The sequence below is a fragment of the Lepidochelys olivacea genome (genome assembly GCF_965140295.1).
Source record: "Lepidochelys olivacea isolate rLepOli2 genome assembly, chromosome: 7".
Classification (NCBI taxonomy): Eukaryota; Metazoa; Chordata; order Testudines; family Cheloniidae; genus Lepidochelys; species Lepidochelys olivacea.
The window spans coordinates 79,087,128-79,108,537 of record NC_140417.1 but is presented as its reverse complement, the minus strand read 5'-3'; the positions used below and the strand labels follow the sequence as shown (position 1 = coordinate 79,108,537).

Here is a 21,410-nt window from a genome sequence, read left to right as displayed (position 1 = left end):
TGGTAAAATAAGAAACTAAGCAATTTTTCAGTAATAACTTGCTGTGACACTTCTATATTTTTATGTCTGATTTTGTAAGCAAGTATTTTTTAAGTGAGATGTAACTTGGGGGTACGCAAGACAAATCAGACTCCTGAAAGGGGTACAGTTGCCTGGAAAGGTTGAGAGCCTCTGCCGAACTGTATCTCAATAGTAACACTACTATTTTGTAACATTAAGTAAGATAAAATGTACATGAGTAGATAGCTCAAGATTCTACAATGAATCTGGTAGGATTTTTTAAAAACTACTGTAATTGTGCAAATACAATTTGTCACAACTTTATTCAATAGTTTGTACCATGTCCAGTTCTAATGCAACCAAAACATCTCCAAAATATACAGTCTTTACTAGGTCCCTACTATTTCCTAACAGATTAGTTGAGTTTAATTGTAAAACAATTATCTGTAGATAGACTAGCTCAAGTTTACTTAGACAACAGTACATACTCACCAGAATTTTCTGGTAAAAACATGGTAAATATACATGTAAACCCTGCAAATATCAGGAAAAAAGTTGTAGTTTTACGTCTTCCAGACCTAAGAAGAAAAAGAGTACATGGTTAGATAAGGTTAAAATCTAATCTCATCAAGACAGAAAACTTGCCTTTTTGTATTTGTCCGTGAAAAGCCCAGGGCTGTAATAATAATAATTACAGACATATTGTACCATGTTTCAGACAGCAGTTTCAGTTATGTAATTACATACTTTTTAATTACGACGCATTAGTATTCTCAGAGACTGCTTTCTAGCAAAATGTTTCTTTTTTTTAAAACAGTTTTAGTGAATTCATTGTTCATGAAAACTGTCAACTTCTGCAACAAATGAGCGAGGGTGTCCTACAACCAGCAGCCTCATTCACTACACAGCCTTGATTCATTCTGTGAGCACAATCCATTCTGTACAAAGAATGAGGCTGGGATCCTGTGGAAAATATAATATATGTTCGAGTAATTAAGAGATTATATACTAATGCATACACACAAGGGGACTGAATTAAGGCTGGATAGGCAACCTTCATTCTGGCCTTTCTAACCCCTGAGTGCTTGATTATGAAACCTTAATATTCTTTTACATAGTTTTTGTTGTAATATAAAGTAAAAAGTATAAAATTCATTTTATATTTAAATCTTAACAAGAATACATACGACTCCACAAAGGCTATTTCCACACCTGTTTACTCTGGAATAAAAGTGAAGTGGACCTGACTGAGAAGCACCAGCCAACAGTCATATTTGCAGTACTATATTATATACAATTGATATTTACTTACAAAGGATTACAAATAAATTTGATTCTCAGTCAGTAAATTAGAAAATCACTGATAGTTCAACTGAAAAGTTAAATATATTTCTAGAATAGTGAACGTGCCTGTTACTCAGTTTACACTGTAAAATATATTAGCTATATCTATAAATTTCTCTTATCAACAGCAGAATTCTGGATTCTTTACAATCAATGTAGAATATTTGCATTAAAATTATCCTTTTCACCCTTTTGAAACAAAATGTAAGAATTTCTTAATACGTTGTAGATTAAGGCTAATACCAAACTTCAGGCTACCTGGCTTGTTACAGATAATACCTTTTAAACTTTTATAACTACATACATCGCTATGCCCTCATAATAATGAATTTAAAAAAAAGTTCTCAAATACAGATGAATATATTTTAAACAAATTGCACAGGGACTAAGCCGCTTATGTCCCATGAATGTACGTTATGCAGTTTAAATTGAAGTCCTTGATCATTTTAGCTTGGCAATCTTACAAGCTCAGTGAGTTTATATGTGAAACCCTGGCCCCAATGAAGTCAGTGGAGTTTGCCACTGACGTAAATAGGGCCAGGACTTCACACCAACTTCCTTGAATGGCAGTGGGACTGCAGTTTTACATAGCTTTGGATTTCTAGAGCTAATGCTTAGCTTTTGGCACTGACAAAATTTTTTGTAACTAACTGAGGGCCTCCAAAAACAGAGAGAAATATGAAAAATTATGGACTAAGTGATTATGACTTTAAAAATACTGAACCATTTTTTCTTCATAACTGGCTTCATATTTTAATGCTTGATAAAAACAAGCTAAGTTCAAAGTTCTTGCTATTTCAATTTGTTTAGTTATTTGGGTGCAAACTTTCTAATCCTGTGGGAATTCTGCGCCACTACGCATGTACAGAATTAATGTCCCCAACAAATTTGTCTCTCCATACTAAGCCCCTCTACAGTTAGATTCTGCTGGGCTGAGCCTGCCTGCCCATACCTGCTGTGCCTAGCACAGAATGGCAGGGCCTGGGGTGTTTCTGGGACAGGCCTAACCCTTGCACTGTGTCAGGGTTGGGTACAGCCTCACCACTGAGTCCCTGCCCAGGAGTAAGGGGGCTGCAAGCTGATCTCCCACCTCTATGCAGCCAGTGGCCTGTGCTCCTCACTGCCATGCTGGAGCCTCCATATTTATATATTGACAAAGTTTGCAGAATTTTAAAATATTGTGGGCAGAATTTTTAATTTTTGGATCAGAATTTCCTCAAGAATAAGATATATAAAAAGAGTATTCTATCCATACTGACAATTATTTTACTCAGATTTTTCCAAAGATAAAAAAAGTTCCTACTTAGGCTGACACTAAACATTGAAAAATTCAACCTAATATGATAAAGTTAGGTGACACCAAAAAGAGAGGGGTGGAAAATGCTAAACACATTCCTGCCTTAAGTACAGGAGGCCCTACAGTTAACTGCCTCCCAAGAGAAAGACAAAGAGGACAAGGTAACACCTTTTATTGGGCCAACTTCTGCTGGTGAAAGAGACAAACTTTCAAGCTTACAGAGAACTTTTCAGGGAAAAACAGTTTCAGAAGTACATAGTATCTTACCATTAGAAAAAAAAAAAAGCTAAAATAAGCTTTTCCCTATTTATATATATATATATATATATATATATATATATATATATATATATATATATATATATATATATATATATATATATATATATATATATATGTGATTCTAGCCTTACAATACAGACATAAAACTATAAAGTTACTATTCTTACCAGGATTTCTCAATAAAAAACATGCAGAGAGGAAATGCAGGAACTTCTATAAGGCCATAAAGAGCTACATTTAGATATAGATTTCCTCCTAATTCACCGGCATTGAATGTTAGGCCATAGTATACAAGGCTGCAGACATACCTGAAAACATCCATAAAGTTTTATTAGTTTTGGTAATAAGCATTTAAAGCTAAGATCTTAAGTTAAAATTTCTTTAAATACGTACTAGTAGTACAAAAAGAGAATTATTTCACACACAGCATTATGGATCCCATTCAAAGAAAGAAAAGATACCACAGCTTCTACTTAAATTCACAAAGAAACCCGATCTTCTTGCCAAAGTACCACCATAAATATTATATAATATTATATTTATACACACACACACACACAAACACCCCCCAACCTGGGGAGATTTGACATTCCATAAGTATTTTTAAAAACTGTTTAATAGACTGAATAGATGTTAACTTCTACTCTATTAAATATATAGCTAAGTTTGCTATACATCAGACAGGTCCATGAAAGTAGAACAGACTGTCCAGCCTCATGAGAAAAATTCATGTAACAAATATAAAAAGGATAATAAAGTATATTGTCCAGGTAGGAGCAAAGATTCACTCTCATGGATTAAATATATTACCTCTTTTGACACAAGCAGTTTGCCAAATTCAGGGTGTTGCAGGTTGTCCCAGTTAGAAGTTGATATTGAAATCAGGTATTTTCTTTGATGCTGTCACTGTGCCTCAGTGGGTCACAGCTGAGAATGCCAGATTCAGGACTAACTGCTGAGAAATAGGGCAGACTCTCTCCAAACTGGTGGTCATTCTTTCATTCGATTATACCAAACCAGTAACAAAAGTAAACTACTGGAATAAACTGCTGGCTTGTAAAGTCTCTCTGGTAACTTCTGTTGTTCAGTGTTTGGCTGTGTGTGTGTTCTCTCTATTCCAGTTCTGCGCAGATAGTTGGCACAGCAGACTTGACTGAACTGCTCAATAAGCATAGACCCGTTCATAGTGAAGGAAGATGGTCAGGTTTATTGTTAATGAAGCACAGTTCTAATGTCCTGACTCAATGGTTACGGGCATGGTGGCAGATATCATAGGCTGTAGGAGGCTGGGCCTCCCCAAACAGCCAGGCATTGGCCTGCTCATGCTCTGCCCCCAGTTCCCCCTGTGCGGTGGCCCCGGCTCAGGCAGCTCAGCCTGCCCTCCTGGTGCTCCGGGGCTCCGGCAGGGGGTGGGGCTGGAGGCTAGGCTCACCCAGCTGGCAGTTCACATGCCGCCCATGGTTACAGGTACACTAACACGGGATTGCCTGTTGCAATGGACTAGCTCAGTTAACAGCAGGACTTCCCATTATCCCCTAGGCCAGCCAAAGACACTCCCTCTGAGATACCTCTTTATACACCGATACAAATAAGTTACGTATTGCCCCTCTGATGTGGTTAGGTGTCATCCTCTGATGTATTTAGGTGACCCTCATTACCTTGTACATGTTGTTTCAATCAAAACATCTCTATCCATTATGCTGTCATCCTGACCTTATCTTTAAGATGGGTCAGCGTGTTCCTATTATCTTTGGGGAATGTTGGTATCGAGGTGTTCTGGTACCACCTTTCTGGAATCCGTTTGCGTGTGTGTTCTGTACCTAGCACTTCTTAGTAATGTGTGTTTCTGAAATATCAACCCTGTTCTTACCAGATGCTGTGAGCAAGGCCTGTCTCTTGCTCACAACCTGACTTTGCTTTATAGCAGCAAAGCTTTGACCACTACTTCAACCCAGGCCTCATACCAGGCCTTTGATACAAGGGCTTATGTCTTAGGCTCTCTTCCTACCACAACTTCCAAAAGTTTTTGTTGCAAATCCACAGTCTAGAGAATCAGAGCAGGAAAGAAACAAAATGGAGATCTCGGGGTATTTCATATCCTCTGCCATGTGCCTGGAAATCTACTGTCTCAAACAAAGCTCACACCCCAGTTTGTGGAAAGTTACTGACACAAGATGGAGTCCAGGGTCACAAGAGCATATCACATGTCCTTACACCGCTTGATGACTCACAGGGGATAGCCATTGGCCCCTTGGAGGCTAGGGCATCCACAGGAAGAGCTATCTGGGCAGAATGAGTTTCTTCTATGGCCCATTGTGAGAGCTAAGTGTCATTGATGAGTCATCAATACATAGCTGTTTGGTCTTGATGTAAATCTCATCTGGTTGGTGTTACCCAGGAATACAGCACATATGTATGATGCCAGCACATAGCCAATATTTATGACTTCAGATTTAAAAAAATGATACATTAATATAAATAGGATAATCACACTTACAAATCATAACTTTTCCACTGACACCTCACATGACATACTTTGGACAAGATTTGTTGCAATTGTATAACAACGGCAATATCAATGGCATAAATGGCCCTATTCAGTCATTCAGCATCACAGATGCAATCTTGTTTATTTACAAAGAATGTACAAAGTCCTCTTTGCCGTGAACACAGGAGGAACCCAAAAACAGGAGATAGGCGTGAGGGTTAGGATTAGCAATTCTTTTGCCAGCACCAAACCCAGAAACGCTACTTCTCTCAAGGTCACAAACCACGCTTGTCCAGGCTGTGTGTGTCATAGAATTCATAGAATATCAAGGTTGGAAGGGACCTCAGGAGGTCATCTAGTCCAACTCCCTGCTCAAAGCAGGACCAATCCCCAATTTTTGCCCCAGCTCCCTAAATGGCCCCCTCAAGGATTGAACTCTCAATCCTGGGTTTAGCAGGCCAATGCTCAAATCACTGAGCTATCCCTCCTCCCTAAAGGAGGTGTCTTTCTCCCTGTATTACTGCACATGGTGAGTAACCTTTTCTTCATTGAGTGATGTCCCTATGGGTGCTCAACTGTAAGCGACTATATAGCAGTGCCCCTAATGGAAGGCTGGGGCTTTGGAGTGGCATTTAATGCAGGTGATAGGACAGTGTGTCCTAGCAGAGTATTTGATGCCGCGTCCTGAGTAATGGCGTAGTGAAGGCTAAAAGTGTCCACTAATGCCCATGTGGCCACTTTGCAAATGTCAGCAATCGGAACATTGTTGAGAAAGGCAATCAAGATGGAGAGAGAGTGGGTGAAATATGCTCTAGCTCCAGAAGAGTGTTGATTGTGTAGTTGGTAGGACAGAAGTATACACTGCAAGATCCACTTGGAAAGGCGCTGCTTAGAAATGGCCCCATCTGTTGATTTTTTGGCTATTAAGAGGAATAAGGAGGACTTGGGCTCTGTCCCCTTGGATCTTGTGGAGTACTCTGAACAGAAGGCAGAAGGGAGGAAAGACAGAGTCACCACACTTCCCAATTAAGGAGGAATTCCCAGCAGTTGAAGATGTGCTGAAGGGCTCGCGTATCTAGTTCCCATCTTGATCATGGAAGAATCTCCTGCTCAGTGAGTCCGCAGTGGCGTTCTGGTGTCCAGGGAAGTATGCAGCTGAGATTGTGATGCCGTGCTGGATACACCAATTCTATAATTTCAGTGCCTCCAAGCATAGCAAATGGGACCTCGCTCTACCTTGCCTGTTGATGTAGAACATGCAGGCACTATTGTCTGTCATGACTCTGATAGTGCAATGTGTGATCAGTGGGAGAAAATGTAGGCAGGCATTGCGGACTGCTTGTAACTCTAGGAGGTTGATGTGTAGAGTGAATTCAGTTAAGGACCATCTGCCCTGCACTGTATGAGTGTGAAGGTGTGCTCTCCAACAGATTAAGGCGGCATCGGTTGTTAGTATCATGGACGGTGCTGGTTGAAGGAAAGGAACCCCAACACGGATGTTTCTGGGCTGCGTCCACCAGAGTAGAGAGTCTTTGACCGTCATAGGCATGGATAGAAGTTTGTGAAGGCTGTGTCTGTGAGGAACATAGACTGTACGTAGCCACACCTAAAAATACCACATGTGTAACTGTGTATACTTTACTACAAATGTGGCAGCTGCCATATGGCTAAGTAGCTGACATGTCCTGGCTGAGATCTGGGGATAGGTTCTCACCATGGATACAAGATTGACTATAGCGAAAAATCGGTGAGCTGGGAGGAAGGCTCTGGGTTATATGGCATACAATTGTGCCCTGATAAACTCCAGTTGTTGCACTGATTTTAGCATAGATTTCTCCAAGTTTATGTGAAGGCCAGGGCTCAAGAAAAGGTCCATTGTCATTCAGCTAGCGTGAAGGGCATCAGTTTCGGATGAGGCCTTGAAGAGACAGTCGAAATATGGAAATATTACGACTCCCTCTTTGCGTAGGTAGGCAGCCACTACCACAAGGACTTTGGAGAATGAGGGGCTGTACAGAGTCTGAAGGGCAGTACTTTGTACAGATAGTGATCAGTCCTCATGATGAATCAGAGGAACCATCTGTGGGCAGGGTGCATTGTGATGTGAAAATACATGTCTTGGAGGTGAAGGGCTGAGAACCAGTCCCCTGTTCCAGTGCTCGGATAATGGTGGAGAGAGTAACCATCTTGAAGCATTGCAGTTTGTCGAACCTGTATAGGTCTCAAAGATCTAGGATCAGTCTCTACCCGTTGGATCAGAAAATAATGGGAGTAAAAACCCTTCCCTCTGTGCTGGGATGGGACCAGCTGTATGGCTCCCTGTTCCAGAAGGTGGTTTATTTCTCCTCATGGAATGCGTTTGTAAGAATGGTCCCTGAAAAGAGAAGGGGAGGGAGGGAGGGCGGCTGGGTGGGCTAGATAGGAATGGGATGGAGTATCCTTCCTCGATGATCTCTAGAACCCATTTGCCTGAGATATTCAGCAGCCATGATGGAAAGAAAAGGGCTATATGGTCACCAAACTGGCAGGCTGTTGGAGATGGTTGTTGTGACTGGAGCAGGCTTCTTGGGGCCTTGACCACACCTTCAAAATTGTTGTTTGGCCAAAGGTGTGTGAGAGGTAGCTCTTTGAGGAGTCATATTATCTGCACTGGATAATATGGAGACTGGATCTGTCTCAGCTTTTAGAGCTCTCCCCAAGGATAGAGTGAGTATATACCTGTAATGGTGCCAGTCGCACTGACAGTGTTCTATTACATAACTTTACTTGTTTGGATTGTTTTACTTATTGGACTAATCATTGTAATAATAAAACTTTCACAGTTACAGGTCTTCCCTAAGTAGTGTTGTCACTTTAGTGCCCCACAGGCAGTAATTCTGACAATTCTAACATATTAGAATGCTAATTGGACAAACTAATCAATAATCTAATCAATAATTAATTAATAGATCAGGCAACATGTGAAAGCTCATGACTAGATGTCGTGCCCACACTTTGCCCCCGCTTACATCTACACGGGTCTATTTTGAGCTCAGCGTTTCATTTTTACACCTACATTTTGACAATTCATATGTTTAGTATATATTCAGTCAGAATGTAAGATGGAAACAATTATTAATTTCTGCATTAGCATTTAATTTTTTTTTAATGTTTTGTTGTCTCCAGCTAATGTCCTATTAGTCTTTGGAACAGTTTCCAGATAATACAACTTGATCAAAGGTATTACAATGCAATACCAGTACAATGTTTCAGAAAACCAACGCCTAGAATTACTAACAGAAAAACTCAGAATTTTAGTCTGAGAATGCTATTATTAAATGAAGGGAAGAAATTGAAAATCTTAATCAGTTTCTCACCTTTGACTAATTCATGCCATCTCAGCCCCACTCCTTTTTACTACTTACCAGATATACATCAAGATGATAGTTCGCCACCGAAGGACTGGGTGTTTTACTAGGTTTAGGACACCAGATGCTGAGTCATTCTTTTTCATTGTTCCTGCACATAGTTTCAATTTTATAGTCAACCTTTCTTTTCCATTACCACAGGCCAGGTATTGAAGCACATCCTCTGCTTCTGCAGTATTCCCCTGGGAATACAGCCATCTCGGTGATTCTGGAAGCATACTACCAAGGCAAGATACAATAGTGAAAGTTCAGTCCTACCAACAAAGTACCGTATCAATCTTCTTTTTCTGCAAAACACCTCAAGTGTTTGTAAAGCACTTTGTAAAGCAACTGTATATTAAGTCTAAACATTTGAGATCTAACTTATAGTACAAGCAAGTTAAAACCCAGATATTTTCTCAGTCAGTTTGTATCAGGTACCCAAATTCTTTTTTCTAAAACCACATAAAATATTGTAGGCAAAATGCTATGATGTCTAAGTATTTTTAAAATGTAATTTAAAGCCAAATCTTGACCTGTGCTGAAATAATGCACAAGGGAACAAAATAAAAGAGCACATCAGAAACCTTCTCAATTCCCATTCACTGTGCTGCCCAAGGCAGAATTTTGTCCTTTATGTTAAAGAATGTCTTAACTCTTCACCCCCTAACAGAATACCCACATACTCATACCCAAGGAAAATACCCTCACTTGGTAATTACCTTGACGCTATACCTCAGTACCAATTAAACTCCAGTCTCAGAAAAATTTGGAACTTTAGTTCCACAGTAATATCAAAATGTTTAAAGCCAACTCCAAAACAGTAAAAATCATAATGAAAAATAGTAATACTGAATTGTTAAAACATTTCACTAATTCACACAAACAAACAAAAAGCTAGAGCAGACAAATTAGGCCTTGCTGCATTTGATTATAATCAACATGATCTTTTTCACATTTGCTAGCCTAGCAAATAAAATAATGTTTCAAAAATTCTCTGCTCTTCAAAGTCAATATATCTAAAGGTAATAAAGAAATCCAGACTAATTTTTTTTCCTGGCATACTGAAGACTTACAAAAACAAACACATTTGCCACAAGACAAAAGCATACAAGACACATGCATACACAGTATAACTTAATATTTACTTATTTATTTTGTATTTTAATATTTAATATTTATTTAATTGCTGATTTAAATGATAACAAGCCTCCTAGCTAATGTTTGGCAAGTGAGGAATCAACTTCTACAACAGAAAATTCACTTAAAGACACCATAAGCTAGTATTTCTAGAAGAGACAGACCAAAGCTGAACTGATTTAGTCAATATGACAAAAGCAACATTAATAAACTAGGCTTTGATATTATTTTAGTGCCAGTATAATACTGAATTGCTACTTGTCTTAACAGTATCTATCCAATTTAAATATGTGGAGAAATATTTATTATTGCGGCCTAGCTCATGTTGTAGATGGGGACCTGATATGTGCAAGTGAACCAGAAGTCACCCCCACCCCCATTTTTTTTTTAAATAAAAAAAGGAAAAGGGTTTTCCTATTGTACCTCTGAGTGACAAAAGTTTTACCAACGAAAGTGCAGTGTAGACATAGCCTAAGTAATTTATCTTTCACTTTTGCTCTAGATGCTATACTGTGTCTGAGAACATGAGTTTTACAGAAGAATTCTAGGTAGCATTGCATGCAGATTTAAGGATCTTATTTTCTTCACTGGGAAAACAGTTCTAACAAATAGTTTTAAAATAGCAGATCAATTAAATCTGATACTCAATAAGTCTAATTTTTTTTGCAATAGTACAATAGTTTACAGTTTACAGACAGTATTTGTTGATTTCTTACCACTTGATTTCTCCAGTTTTTAGAAGAATATCTTGCTAGTCTACATTGCGAGACAAAAATTTCTCACCTTTTATTTGTTGTTTTAAACAGGAACGAATATATAATGTCTGCCTGGAAGTATTTATCAGAATTTATACTTCTAACTTCTGAAATGTAACAGTGCAAAGTGCAAATCCTATCATCCCCTCATTATTTTCCCAAAATGTTATTGGATTAAAATTGTCATCAAGAAGAAAAACTTTAAATTGCCTATCAAAATGGAAGGAGTGGGTTCTCTTCAAAAAGCTTTATCCCATGATTCCTCCCCCTTTTACATTTCAATTTGGACATTTTGCTATTGTTTTTGTACAATGTTGTTCCAGTAAAAGTCATAAAAAACAAACTAGAAAATATAAAAACATTTTAATTTAACTTGGTTTTGTTCCATGTTGTATTTCGGTGTATAAGTTACTTTGTCAGATTCCTTGAAACCAAAGTTAAACTTTTCTCATTTCAAAGTCTCTGATGCTCTTTAATTAAAATGCAATTAATTTTATTAATTATGTGGTGAGTGGGCTCTTGGAAATAATATTCAAAAACGAAAAATAGGTTTGATAAGACAACATGCAATTCAATTTCTGAAGGAAATTAAATTTTTTTATATGGGCCTCTCCTTTTCATCAAATTAATCTTGGGCCCTACAATTAAGTATCTCAGAAAACAAATTCTATGTCAAAGAGATAGCTCCATTTCTATCATAAATATAACATGCTAGAGAAGCAAATAATGTCAGATGAGGCGTCCCCTCAGCTCTCCCAAATCTGCTTTTTGGGGGGTGGGGGGGAGGATTTTTGTACACTGTAGGATCTTTGCATGACAAGTAATTTCAAAGGCAGGCCTATGTGGAGCCAATATCATGAAGGTGAAACATTGTTTTTGATATTTATTTAGTGTGCATACTTTTGTATTTCTATGACGATACTATATTATGCTAGGAGCTTTAACTACAGTTTTCTGATAATATGTATATGATGCATGATTTCTTTTCACATAATACTTCTAAAGCGTGTCCTGCAAAAGCACAAGTCAGACAAAAATTTATTTGACTCTTTAAATATTCATGTATCTAAAATTCACTCTATAAATAATGTGTATTAAGAGAATCAATTTAGTATCACCCATCTATTGTATAAACAGCAACCACATGTGGTACTTTCAGAGCCAGGGACACTCAAAACAAGCAAATTCTCCCTGACCCTTTAACGATACATGCAGAACTCAGTGAATGCTAAAATTATTTGATAACAGAGACCACTCTCTTGGCTAGCTCACAGCTCATACCCTCTGGCAGCCCTCATCTTCCCTCTGCAGATTTGCCACTGCATTTTCTTGGACAGTTATCACACAACTGCTTGCTTCATGGGTCTTTGTCCACCACAACTTTAACAGCATGCTGGCAAACCATCTCCTCTTATGACAGGTTTCAGAGTAGCAGCCGTGTTAGTCTGTATCCGCAAAAAGAACAGGAGTACTTGTGGCATCTTAAAGACTAACAAATTTATTTGAGCGTAAGCTTTGTGGGCTACAGTCCACTTCATCGGATGCATAGAATGGAACATACAGGAAGTAGATAGATAGATAGATAGATAGATAGATAGATAGATAAACATACAGAGAACATGAAAAGGTGGAGTAGGAGGCTAATTAATTAAGATGAGCTATTATCAGCAGGAGAAATCTCCTCTTATGGGTTCCGCTGTCCCTACCCTATGCTGCTCCTGTCCTCTTATTCCTCCGTTTTTACCCCAGCTCCTGATGAGTCACTAGTACTTCACTTATTACACAAGTCAGAAGGAAGAGGTTAAAAGATTTCTGTGTACCAGCACTAACCAAATGGAGATATATTTAACAACATTAAGGCAAAGCTTCTGGCTTCTAATGCTTCAGTGTCAATGAGGTTTACCTACATGATAAAGACAGGGAGGGTAGGCTTCCTTTGGCATCTTTTCTTCAAAGTCAAGTAAAATCTCAAAACCTTTGTTTTATTAGTGAAAACATCTGCCAAAAAAACTCTTCCACCTTTGATTTCATATATGCACTAATCTTATCTTGCTTTGAATATAAAAATCAACCGTACTTCCATTGCTCTATCTTTCAACAACAAAATAAGGTATTTTTGTTAAACTGCTATACATTATATTCTTATACACATAACAAATTTGAACTACTTACAAAGAAAGAAGAAAGAAGAAAACCCCTGGAGAATTTGATACAAATGCGAGGAAGCGCCATTCTCGTATGTAGTAACCCAGTAAGGCATAAACTGCTATGCCGACTGCAAACGTTAAATTTGTTAACGAGCCTGAAAATAAAAACAAAAAAAGTTACTACATCAAACAATGACAAAAGCCCACACTCAGATGCCTCAAATTTCTAAGCAGTGAAATACACTAAGTATATACTCTTCCTACAGTACATAAAGTCTTTGCAACATTCTTGTGCAGTTATTATATTGCTTTGAGTTCATTTGAATAAGTTAACTGATTCTGATAGTATATGGATTATATATATGTATTTACAGAATTTTAATATTTAATTGTTTTGTGGGAGGCAATAAAAGCAAAGCTCAATGTAAAAACTGAATAGAGAAGCTGAGGTGGGAGAGGAAGTGAAGGGAAATACTATAACGGATTTAACTGGATGCATGATGGCAATCTGGAGTGGTCGTGAGTCAGACAAAACTGGAAGAGAACTCTAAAACTAGAAGGGTAGTTTGTGTTGTATAGAAAAAACATGAACTTGAGTGATACTAGGGTAAACTTACCAAACCTTTCTGAAGAACAAATATCTATAAAAGGTGTTATGGAAAATATATAGTCAATGTCAAACACTAAAGCCTAAGACCAAACTTTTTCAGTCAATTATGTGAAATATAGTACTAAACTGGAAGTTCTCAAACTGTGGTTGATGGAGCCTTGGCCACTGCTGGCAGCTAGAAGCTCTTCTTTAGCACTGCTATCAGGAGCATTATTATTAGCTCCCTCTCCCTGCCAGCCATTGATCTGTTCTTCAGCACTCCCTACTCAACAGCTGAGAGGTACTAAAACAACAAAGCACCTGAAATGGCAAGGAGCGGAGTATCTCTTCAGCCCATCAGGGGCCAGCCCTGCAGGGGAAAAGACTGGGAACAGCTGAGATAGACAAACAGGAGGCAGACAGAGACAACATGAGTCGGAAAAGTAGAGACAAACAAATGGGAAGGACCGGAAGGGGGGGGGGAGATCAGTAATTGAAAGAACAGGAAGATAGAACAAAAGAAAAACCTTCTCCCTCATTCCCAAAAGGCAAGAAAATATAAAGAAACAAACAAACAAAAAGTGTGTGTAAAGATTGAAGAAATAAAAGGGGAAAATAAGTTCACAGCACCACAGTTAAACATTTAGGGCCAAATTCTACCCTCAGTTACTCCAATGTAAATCCACTAAAATTAGAGTTTTTCTATATTTACAACAGTGCGATGGAGAGCCGAATCTCAACCTTTATAATTAAATGTACATTAAACACTCGCACTGTTAGAGCAGAGAGACATTTTTAAAACATTTGATGCAGTACAGAATACGAAAAAAGCCCCAGATACGTGCTAGCTTTATTTTTGTGGGACAGGAGAAATAAACTACTTTAAAAAAATGGTGATGGGGGGACCGGGGGAAGACTTCTTGCCATCATAAATATTTTCTCAAAACACTGATGGTGAAATTGGGAAGTTGGGGGAAAAGGGGGTTTCTGGTAAAAAATTTGTAATGCAAAATAGTCCACAGATTGTTTTGGGAATCATTATGCTAATCTTGAAATATCACCACTACACTGTTGTTAATCACACTGGTCCCAATCCTGTAGTCCTTATTCAAGCAAAATTTTCACTGAAATCATTGGTATTTTGGGTGGAATATTGCATTTATTTGATTCATGATAGTCCTTAATATGTACTAAAATAACTTCATACATTTAGAATTATTTCTAAAATTGCAAGAATTTACAAAAAAGAAAGTTTTGGGTAAGATATTAGCATCATTCTTAAATCTTACCTGTTAATGCCCAGAAAGACTTTCCTACATATTCTTGTGTCAAGACAAAAGACACTAGAGACATTCCACCATTCATAATCCCAACAATGAAGCGTGACATTGCAAAAATTTCATAATTTGGAGCAAATGCTGTGACATATCCAAAAATGACATCGAAGAACAGACCTGAACAAAACAGAGTATAAAAATCTGGTCTATCAGTCTTCTCAAATAGTGTAAATTCAGAAAAGAGGGAAGGAAGGAAGGAAAAAACAGGACTGAATTATTTACTGTAACTAGTGTTCTAAAGGTAGTATCTCTGGGGATTCACACACTTGGGGTTACAAACATCTCGGGTAACACGAGGCCTCCAAGGGGCTCCAAATTGTTAGTATCTATTACCTCATCTTCAAGTCACACACCTGAGGTTTGTAATACCAAGAATGGATATTTACAAGAGGAAACTTACCTTTAGGCAATACTATCATTCAACACTAGACCCTTCAACTGGACGTACAACTACAAAATAAATGACCATGACATGAGTTATCAATTGTAATCTGAAAATTAAGTCCCAATCAATTAACTCACACCAACACTCCTACCAGCAGGAGCTACTGGTAACGAGATAATGTGACTGGTTGATAGCAACTCAGCGATAGCACAATAATCACGTAACCTCAGTGTTCTAAAATATACTCTAAATCAATTAACAAAACAGTTTAAGAAAATTACCATCTGCAGAAAATGACGATTACTCAACTAAATTTCTTCCTTCAAAATTAAGTACAACCATTGGCCTACAATCTTCAGTTCTGAACTTTAGCGCTAAAGGGATGCTTCATACAACAATTTAGAAATCAGGAAATTGAGTCCATAGGGAACCATGGGCACAACTATTTTATTTCATAAGAGGTTAAAAATGCAAAGAGCAACTATAATTTAAGAAAATACAACTGTGCCTCAAGAACTTCTTAATGCCAGCTGGCAAAGGGACAGAGAAGTAGTGCACAGAGGTTACAGGTAGCTCCCGAGCCTGGCATGTACATTCTAGTTCTCCAAAGAGAGTCACGTGAAGTCTCTACTAAAAGCTTATGTCATCCTGAGCCGCATAATCACTGAGAGATGTACATATGGATGACATCAATGGAGCTGTGGATATGTACTGAAAATATGCTTTAAAGTTTACCAGAGAGGAAAATAGGTATTCTTCCAGACAGCAGATTGGATGTGTATATCTCTGTCAAAATGTAAGTTAAGCATCGTAAGCCAACACAGTGAAATCCCAGTTTACATACAGAGTCAATAGGAAAGGCAGCACACCATAGAATAAACTACAAGGGGGTCATCATGACTCTGGGGTACAAACAATGAACTTGGAGAAAGCAAAGAAGACACCACTTTATCCTGCACCTATGAAGTAATCGAGCAGTATGATTACACACATGAAAACGGGTTCTCAAGTAGGCTTGGTTGAAAACACTGCAAAGGACATGTTGGGTGAGATAGGCTAACTTCCAATCTAAATAAGTTTAAGTTAAATTTAGTCTCTAGGAATCATGTTATGATTTTGTTTTATATGTAACCCTTCTAGTTCCGTTATCCTTACTCACTCGTTCTTAAACCTTGATCTTTGATAATAAACTTATCATTGTTTTCACTGTAAATATATCTCAGTGCTATGGTATTATACAAGGAGATGATGCTTAGTTGAATCAAACAAGTTAGTGTGTACATTGTCCCCTGGGGGACAGCAGGCCTGGTATTTCTGTGAGTGTTCAGAGGATAAGGGACTGGACACTTCTGGGGAATGCTTTGAAGGGGCTCAGGGACTGAGTTACACCTATTGTTAACCTGCTAGGCAAAGTAAGGGTTGGCATAACAAACTGGAGGTGTCAAGGAGCTGATACCCATTTAAAGCACAGCAAGTCTCCCTCTTGCTGGAGGCAGGAAGATAAGGTGACTCTCAGCTCTGGTACTCCAAGAATCATCACAACAAGGTTTTACGGTAGTAATACACAAGTTAAGGAGATATAACTAAGTTTCTGGAGAAGGAGGAACTGTAAAAAATCAAGATGGAATTAAAAAACTCAGGAGAAAAGAACCATGATAAAGAAACTATTGATAAGGTTTCTTTAGAGCATATGGAAGCACTGTAGTATGTGTGTGATCAATCTTGAAAATATCAGGCCAGGACATAGACTTTCCTTATTACTCAAAATGGTTTGGATGCTATCCTTTATCCAAATAGAGTCCCTGATGCCAGGTGGTTTTGTGCTACACAAAGGGGTCCTAGAAAAGGAAGTAATCTTTTCTGAGAAAAGCAGAAGCAGGCCCAGGATTTCAATGGGACTGATTGAGAAATATTATAGGGATGGTAAAATGCTACCTCAGTTGTGAAGTTGCAAGGGAGTGTGACTGAAACTGACTTTCAAAAAAAAAAACCTGAGAAATGAATTCCAATGGGATGAAACTGTGCTGTTTAGACTACACATTAATATATTTTGACGTCTTGCCCTGAGACGTGAAAAGCTGCTACAGAGAATTAGTCCCAGTACTGCTAACTGTATCTAGACAATCTGCTTTAGTTTAAGTAGTAGGATTAGTGATTTGGGATCCAAATGTTCAAATCATAGAAGGGCTGGATTTCTCACACACTGGAAACAGTGTCTCTTGAGGAGCTCAAATCACTTTAAAAGCACTAGAGGGACAAGGTGGATGAAGTAATATCTTTCATTGGATCAGCTTCTGTTGGTGAAAGAGAAAAACTTTCAAGCTTATAGAGTTTAAAATAAGAACACTCATGACACAATAAGAAGAAAATATATTGTATTATGTGCTGGAGAAAGACTTAGCTTTACACATCTGAAATTGATGGGTCTATGTGTTGCAAATTCTACCAGAAATTGCAACATATTTTCTCATCTTCTTATGGATAAGCAATGATTTGTGAAAACCCACAGTACCAACTCTCCTTATAATAGACAATAATTACTGGAAGGCTGGAGAATGTAAGTCAGGTTGCATTATAGCTAGCTAAGAAGTAGTAAATTCAAAATCCTATGCTGAGGTCTCAAACATGAAGAAAACTCTGGAAGTTTAACATACAATATAGCCAATTTGAAAATCTTTGAACTAGGAAATAGATTAAAAAAACAAAACAGACAGACCACAAGTTCAAATTGATTTTTTTTAAACCACAGCTGGTGGAACACCACAATCAACACAAAATAAAACAAGCTTTCTTTCCAAATACTCTTGCCTCAAAAATATTCTTGTCCCCATCAAAGAAATAAACTTCTAATTGAAAAGCACGATGAAATGCATATACTGTGTACTCCCAATGGAAAAATATTAAATGCTCTTATTCTGGCCCTCATTTCCTACAGATTCAGATATTATGTCCAAATTGAAAACGTATAAGAAACAATTATTTTACTTTTATCTTACCTGACATGTAAACTGGTTTCCTGCCCAATTTATCAGACAATGGTCCAAAAATTATATTTCCAATAAGCAATCCAGAAAAATACAAGGATGATGCCAGGTTTACTTTATAGGCTTCATGTCTGATTAAGTACCACTGTTGAAAATAAAGGAATCTGTAGTTTAAAAACAGTAATATAAATTCATTGGCTTCCTGAAAATATTGAAGAAAACTTAATACTTTTACAACTATGAAATATCTCATGCCATTATTCTGTATTCTGACCTTGTGTTATGTTCAGCTGAGTTTTGTTTAAAGCTCCATGGCAGATTATGGCCCAACAACTTTTTAAATTTACATACTTCTGTCAAGAAGTTTCATTACAATATATTTCTCATGCTAAGTTTCAATGTTATATGTTCAAGCAAAATAGAAATGTATCACAACAACTTTGGCCCATCAACAGCAACACAGTCAAAGTTATTAGAAATAGGAGATACTGACTTTTTAATAGCATGAACTGGAAATCTTCAGACTTGTTTCTGAAGCACAGGCTTACAATAATAATATGCTATTAAAGCCATTTTGACAGTTTAAAATGGAAAAATAGCAAAAAAATGTTCATCAGGGACAAAGCAATAAAAGATATGCTTTACTTGACTATTGTCTTGCCCAGAACAGTGTTACTCAGACCACCAGAGGTCCATGGAGCCTTTTCTGGTAGTCTGCAGAATAAAACACTGAAAACCAAACAGAAAGGGATCAAGGGATTGCACAGGAAGGTGGTGTAAGAGAATCGTTCTCTTATGAGAAGAAGTTTGAGAACCATTAATCCATATTACTCTATTTCAGGGGTTGGCAACCTTTCAGAAGTGGTGTGCCGAGACGTCATTTATTCACTCTAATTTAAGGTTTCGTGTGCCAGTAATCCATTTTAACGTTTTTAGAAGGTCTCTTTCTATAAGTCTGTAATATATAACTAAACTATTGTTGTATGTAAAATAAATAAGGTTTTTAAAATGTTTAAGAAGCTTCATTTAAAATTAAATTAAAATGCAGAGCCCCCCGGACCGGTGGCCGGGACCCAGGCAGTGAGAGTGTCACTGAAAATGAGCTCGTGTGCCGTCTGCGTGCCATAGGTTGCCTACCCCTGCTCTATTTTGTAAATGCAGAACAGAATTTATTTCCCCTTGCTTTGCAAAAGGAGAATCTTTGGGTGAGGTGGTTCTGCAATATACAAGCTGTACAAAATATCAGCCACTTTTGAGATTTCCTGTTAGCACACCATGTAGGCACAACAGATTGTGTTAAAGAAGGAACTAGACTTCCTAACTTACATTTTTTCGTGAATTTACTTCAATTATATTAATTTTAAAGATACATTTAAAAACAAAAACACAAAGGAAAAACCAACATCTAAATACTTGATAGGTCATGATTACTCCTATGAAGTCAGACAGACAATAGAGTAAATTCACATTTGGACATTTAATATATACAATTTGGTTATTTGTTCAAAAATCATTTTGTATCAAAGAAGTCCTAACCACTGACAGCTATTAGGTGGCCTATATCAGGAGTTCTCAACCAATAGCTGGTGACACCCTGGAAGATCACAAAAAAAGTTTTAGTGGGCTTGTAATCTACCCTCTTTCTCCTCATTTTTCCCTTGCATTTTATATATATACACATTGTGACAAAGTTCCGAGCCTGTAACTGTGGGTCCCACACTTCCTGGCGGATCCAGGGGCCTCAGAAACTCACTAAGGTCCCAATGTGACCTTTCTTTCACAGGGTAGTGGCAAGAGTCACAGCCTATTGAGTTACTTTCATCACAGGCCAGTATGGGAGACGGAAAGGGGAAATACCCCACAGTCTTTGTTGCTCCGTAGAGCTCAGTACGCACAGTTCGGCCTTCTGAATGGACCGAGTCTTGCTTCCTCCCTCAAGGGGATCTCTGTAGAGTATGGGCGGGGGGGAACCCGGGCCCACTCTCTACCCCAGGCTCCAGCCTAGGGACCCTAATGGGGCTTTGCCAGCCCACTTCCCGGATCCCAATAGGACCACTCTCTTATATCTTTGACCGCACTCCTGTCCCTGTTATTTCATTAGCTGTCCCCTGTAATCATTTGGTTTCCAGGTCCTGTGGATCCCGCTCTTAGGCTGGGAAGGATCCTTTAGCAGTGGATCCTTTAGCCCGCGCACTTCCTGGATCCCAATAGGATCACTCTCTGGTATATCCTTCTGGTCTGACTCCGTCACAACATATATAGTCTCTAGCCCTTGAAGTTTCAGAGATAACCTTGAAAATGTGCACCAAGCATAAACTGAAACAATGATACCAGCCTGAATCTACAGACAGCCTGCAAGAGCAACTCTGAAAGGTATGAGCTGCCCCTTTTATCTATTCTGTATCCACAGAATTTGACTTTTTTCCCAATATGCCATGGAATTCAGCATTTCATTGTTTTGTTTTAGTCAGAGCTCAGTATTTTGGTTTGGTCCCCCTGCCCTGCTGGCTGTTGCCTCTGCATTCTCAGCTTTTACTCAGGGGAAGATATTTGGATTATAGGGCACGCCTCCTGCACTGTTCCATAGAGCCAAACAGCAAGGCAGACATGGCTACCCTCCATTTCTTCCCTCTTCTATGGAATTGGCTCTTTCAGCCAGACTTTCCTCTCTGCTAGCCTCTGACCAAAATGCACATCAGAATACTTATCAGCTATTACACTGCTTCAAAAGGGTGGCTGCAATATCTGACAAAGGATTCAGGGGCATACACATAGCCACTAGAAAGAGAGGACACCGCCATTTGAAGGCTAAACATACAACTTTCCAAAATAATTCTTCAATCAAAAGTTTACAAAATCAGGTGACCTTCATTATATGGCAATGCTGTAAACATGAAAGCCCTTGGAGAATCATACTTGGTGTCATCCCAAATAACAAATGTCTCAAAGTCTCATAACTAGGGAACCATTGTTTGTTCCCTTAGTCTCAGATATGAGAATCAAGTGCTGCCAGGCCAATCAAAGCACTGTGCCCTCTTCAATATCAGTCAGCAAGATGACAAATTAATGACATGGCTGCTGATGTTTGGAAACAGATGTTTAGAAGCCAGTAGTCCTCAACACAGAAACTTTCAATATTTGTCCACTATGAGCAGCATGGACTTCCTGTTTTGCTGTCCACTGAGATGATCACTACAAAGGAAAAATATCTTTGAAGCTTTCGTTGGGACCAACTGGTATCACTGTACTTGATATTCAACACTGACGATGCCAGAG

The 21,410-nt window shown here is 38.3% G+C and overlaps 1 protein-coding gene across 2 annotated transcripts in view; it reads right to left on the bottom strand.

Moving 5' to 3' along the window:
- Window positions 1–21,410, bottom strand: part of LOC311524170 (solute carrier family 22 member 15-like) — a 57,572-nt gene that overhangs the window by 23,004 nt on the left and 13,158 nt on the right. For both annotated transcript variants that reach the window (XM_084635016.1, XM_084635015.1), the window contains exons 3-8: window positions 18,147–18,279; window positions 14,718–14,882; window positions 12,865–12,994; window positions 8,816–9,037; window positions 3,091–3,231; window positions 493–578 (exon numbers count right to left, since the gene is read on the bottom strand). In XM_084635016.1, the coding sequence (XP_084491142.1) occupies window positions 493–578; window positions 3,091–3,231; window positions 8,816–9,037; window positions 12,865–12,994; window positions 14,718–14,882; window positions 18,147–18,279 (877 nt within the window). The remainder of the gene's footprint in view (window positions 1–492; window positions 579–3,090; window positions 3,232–8,815; window positions 9,038–12,864; window positions 12,995–14,717; window positions 14,883–18,146; window positions 18,280–21,410) is intronic.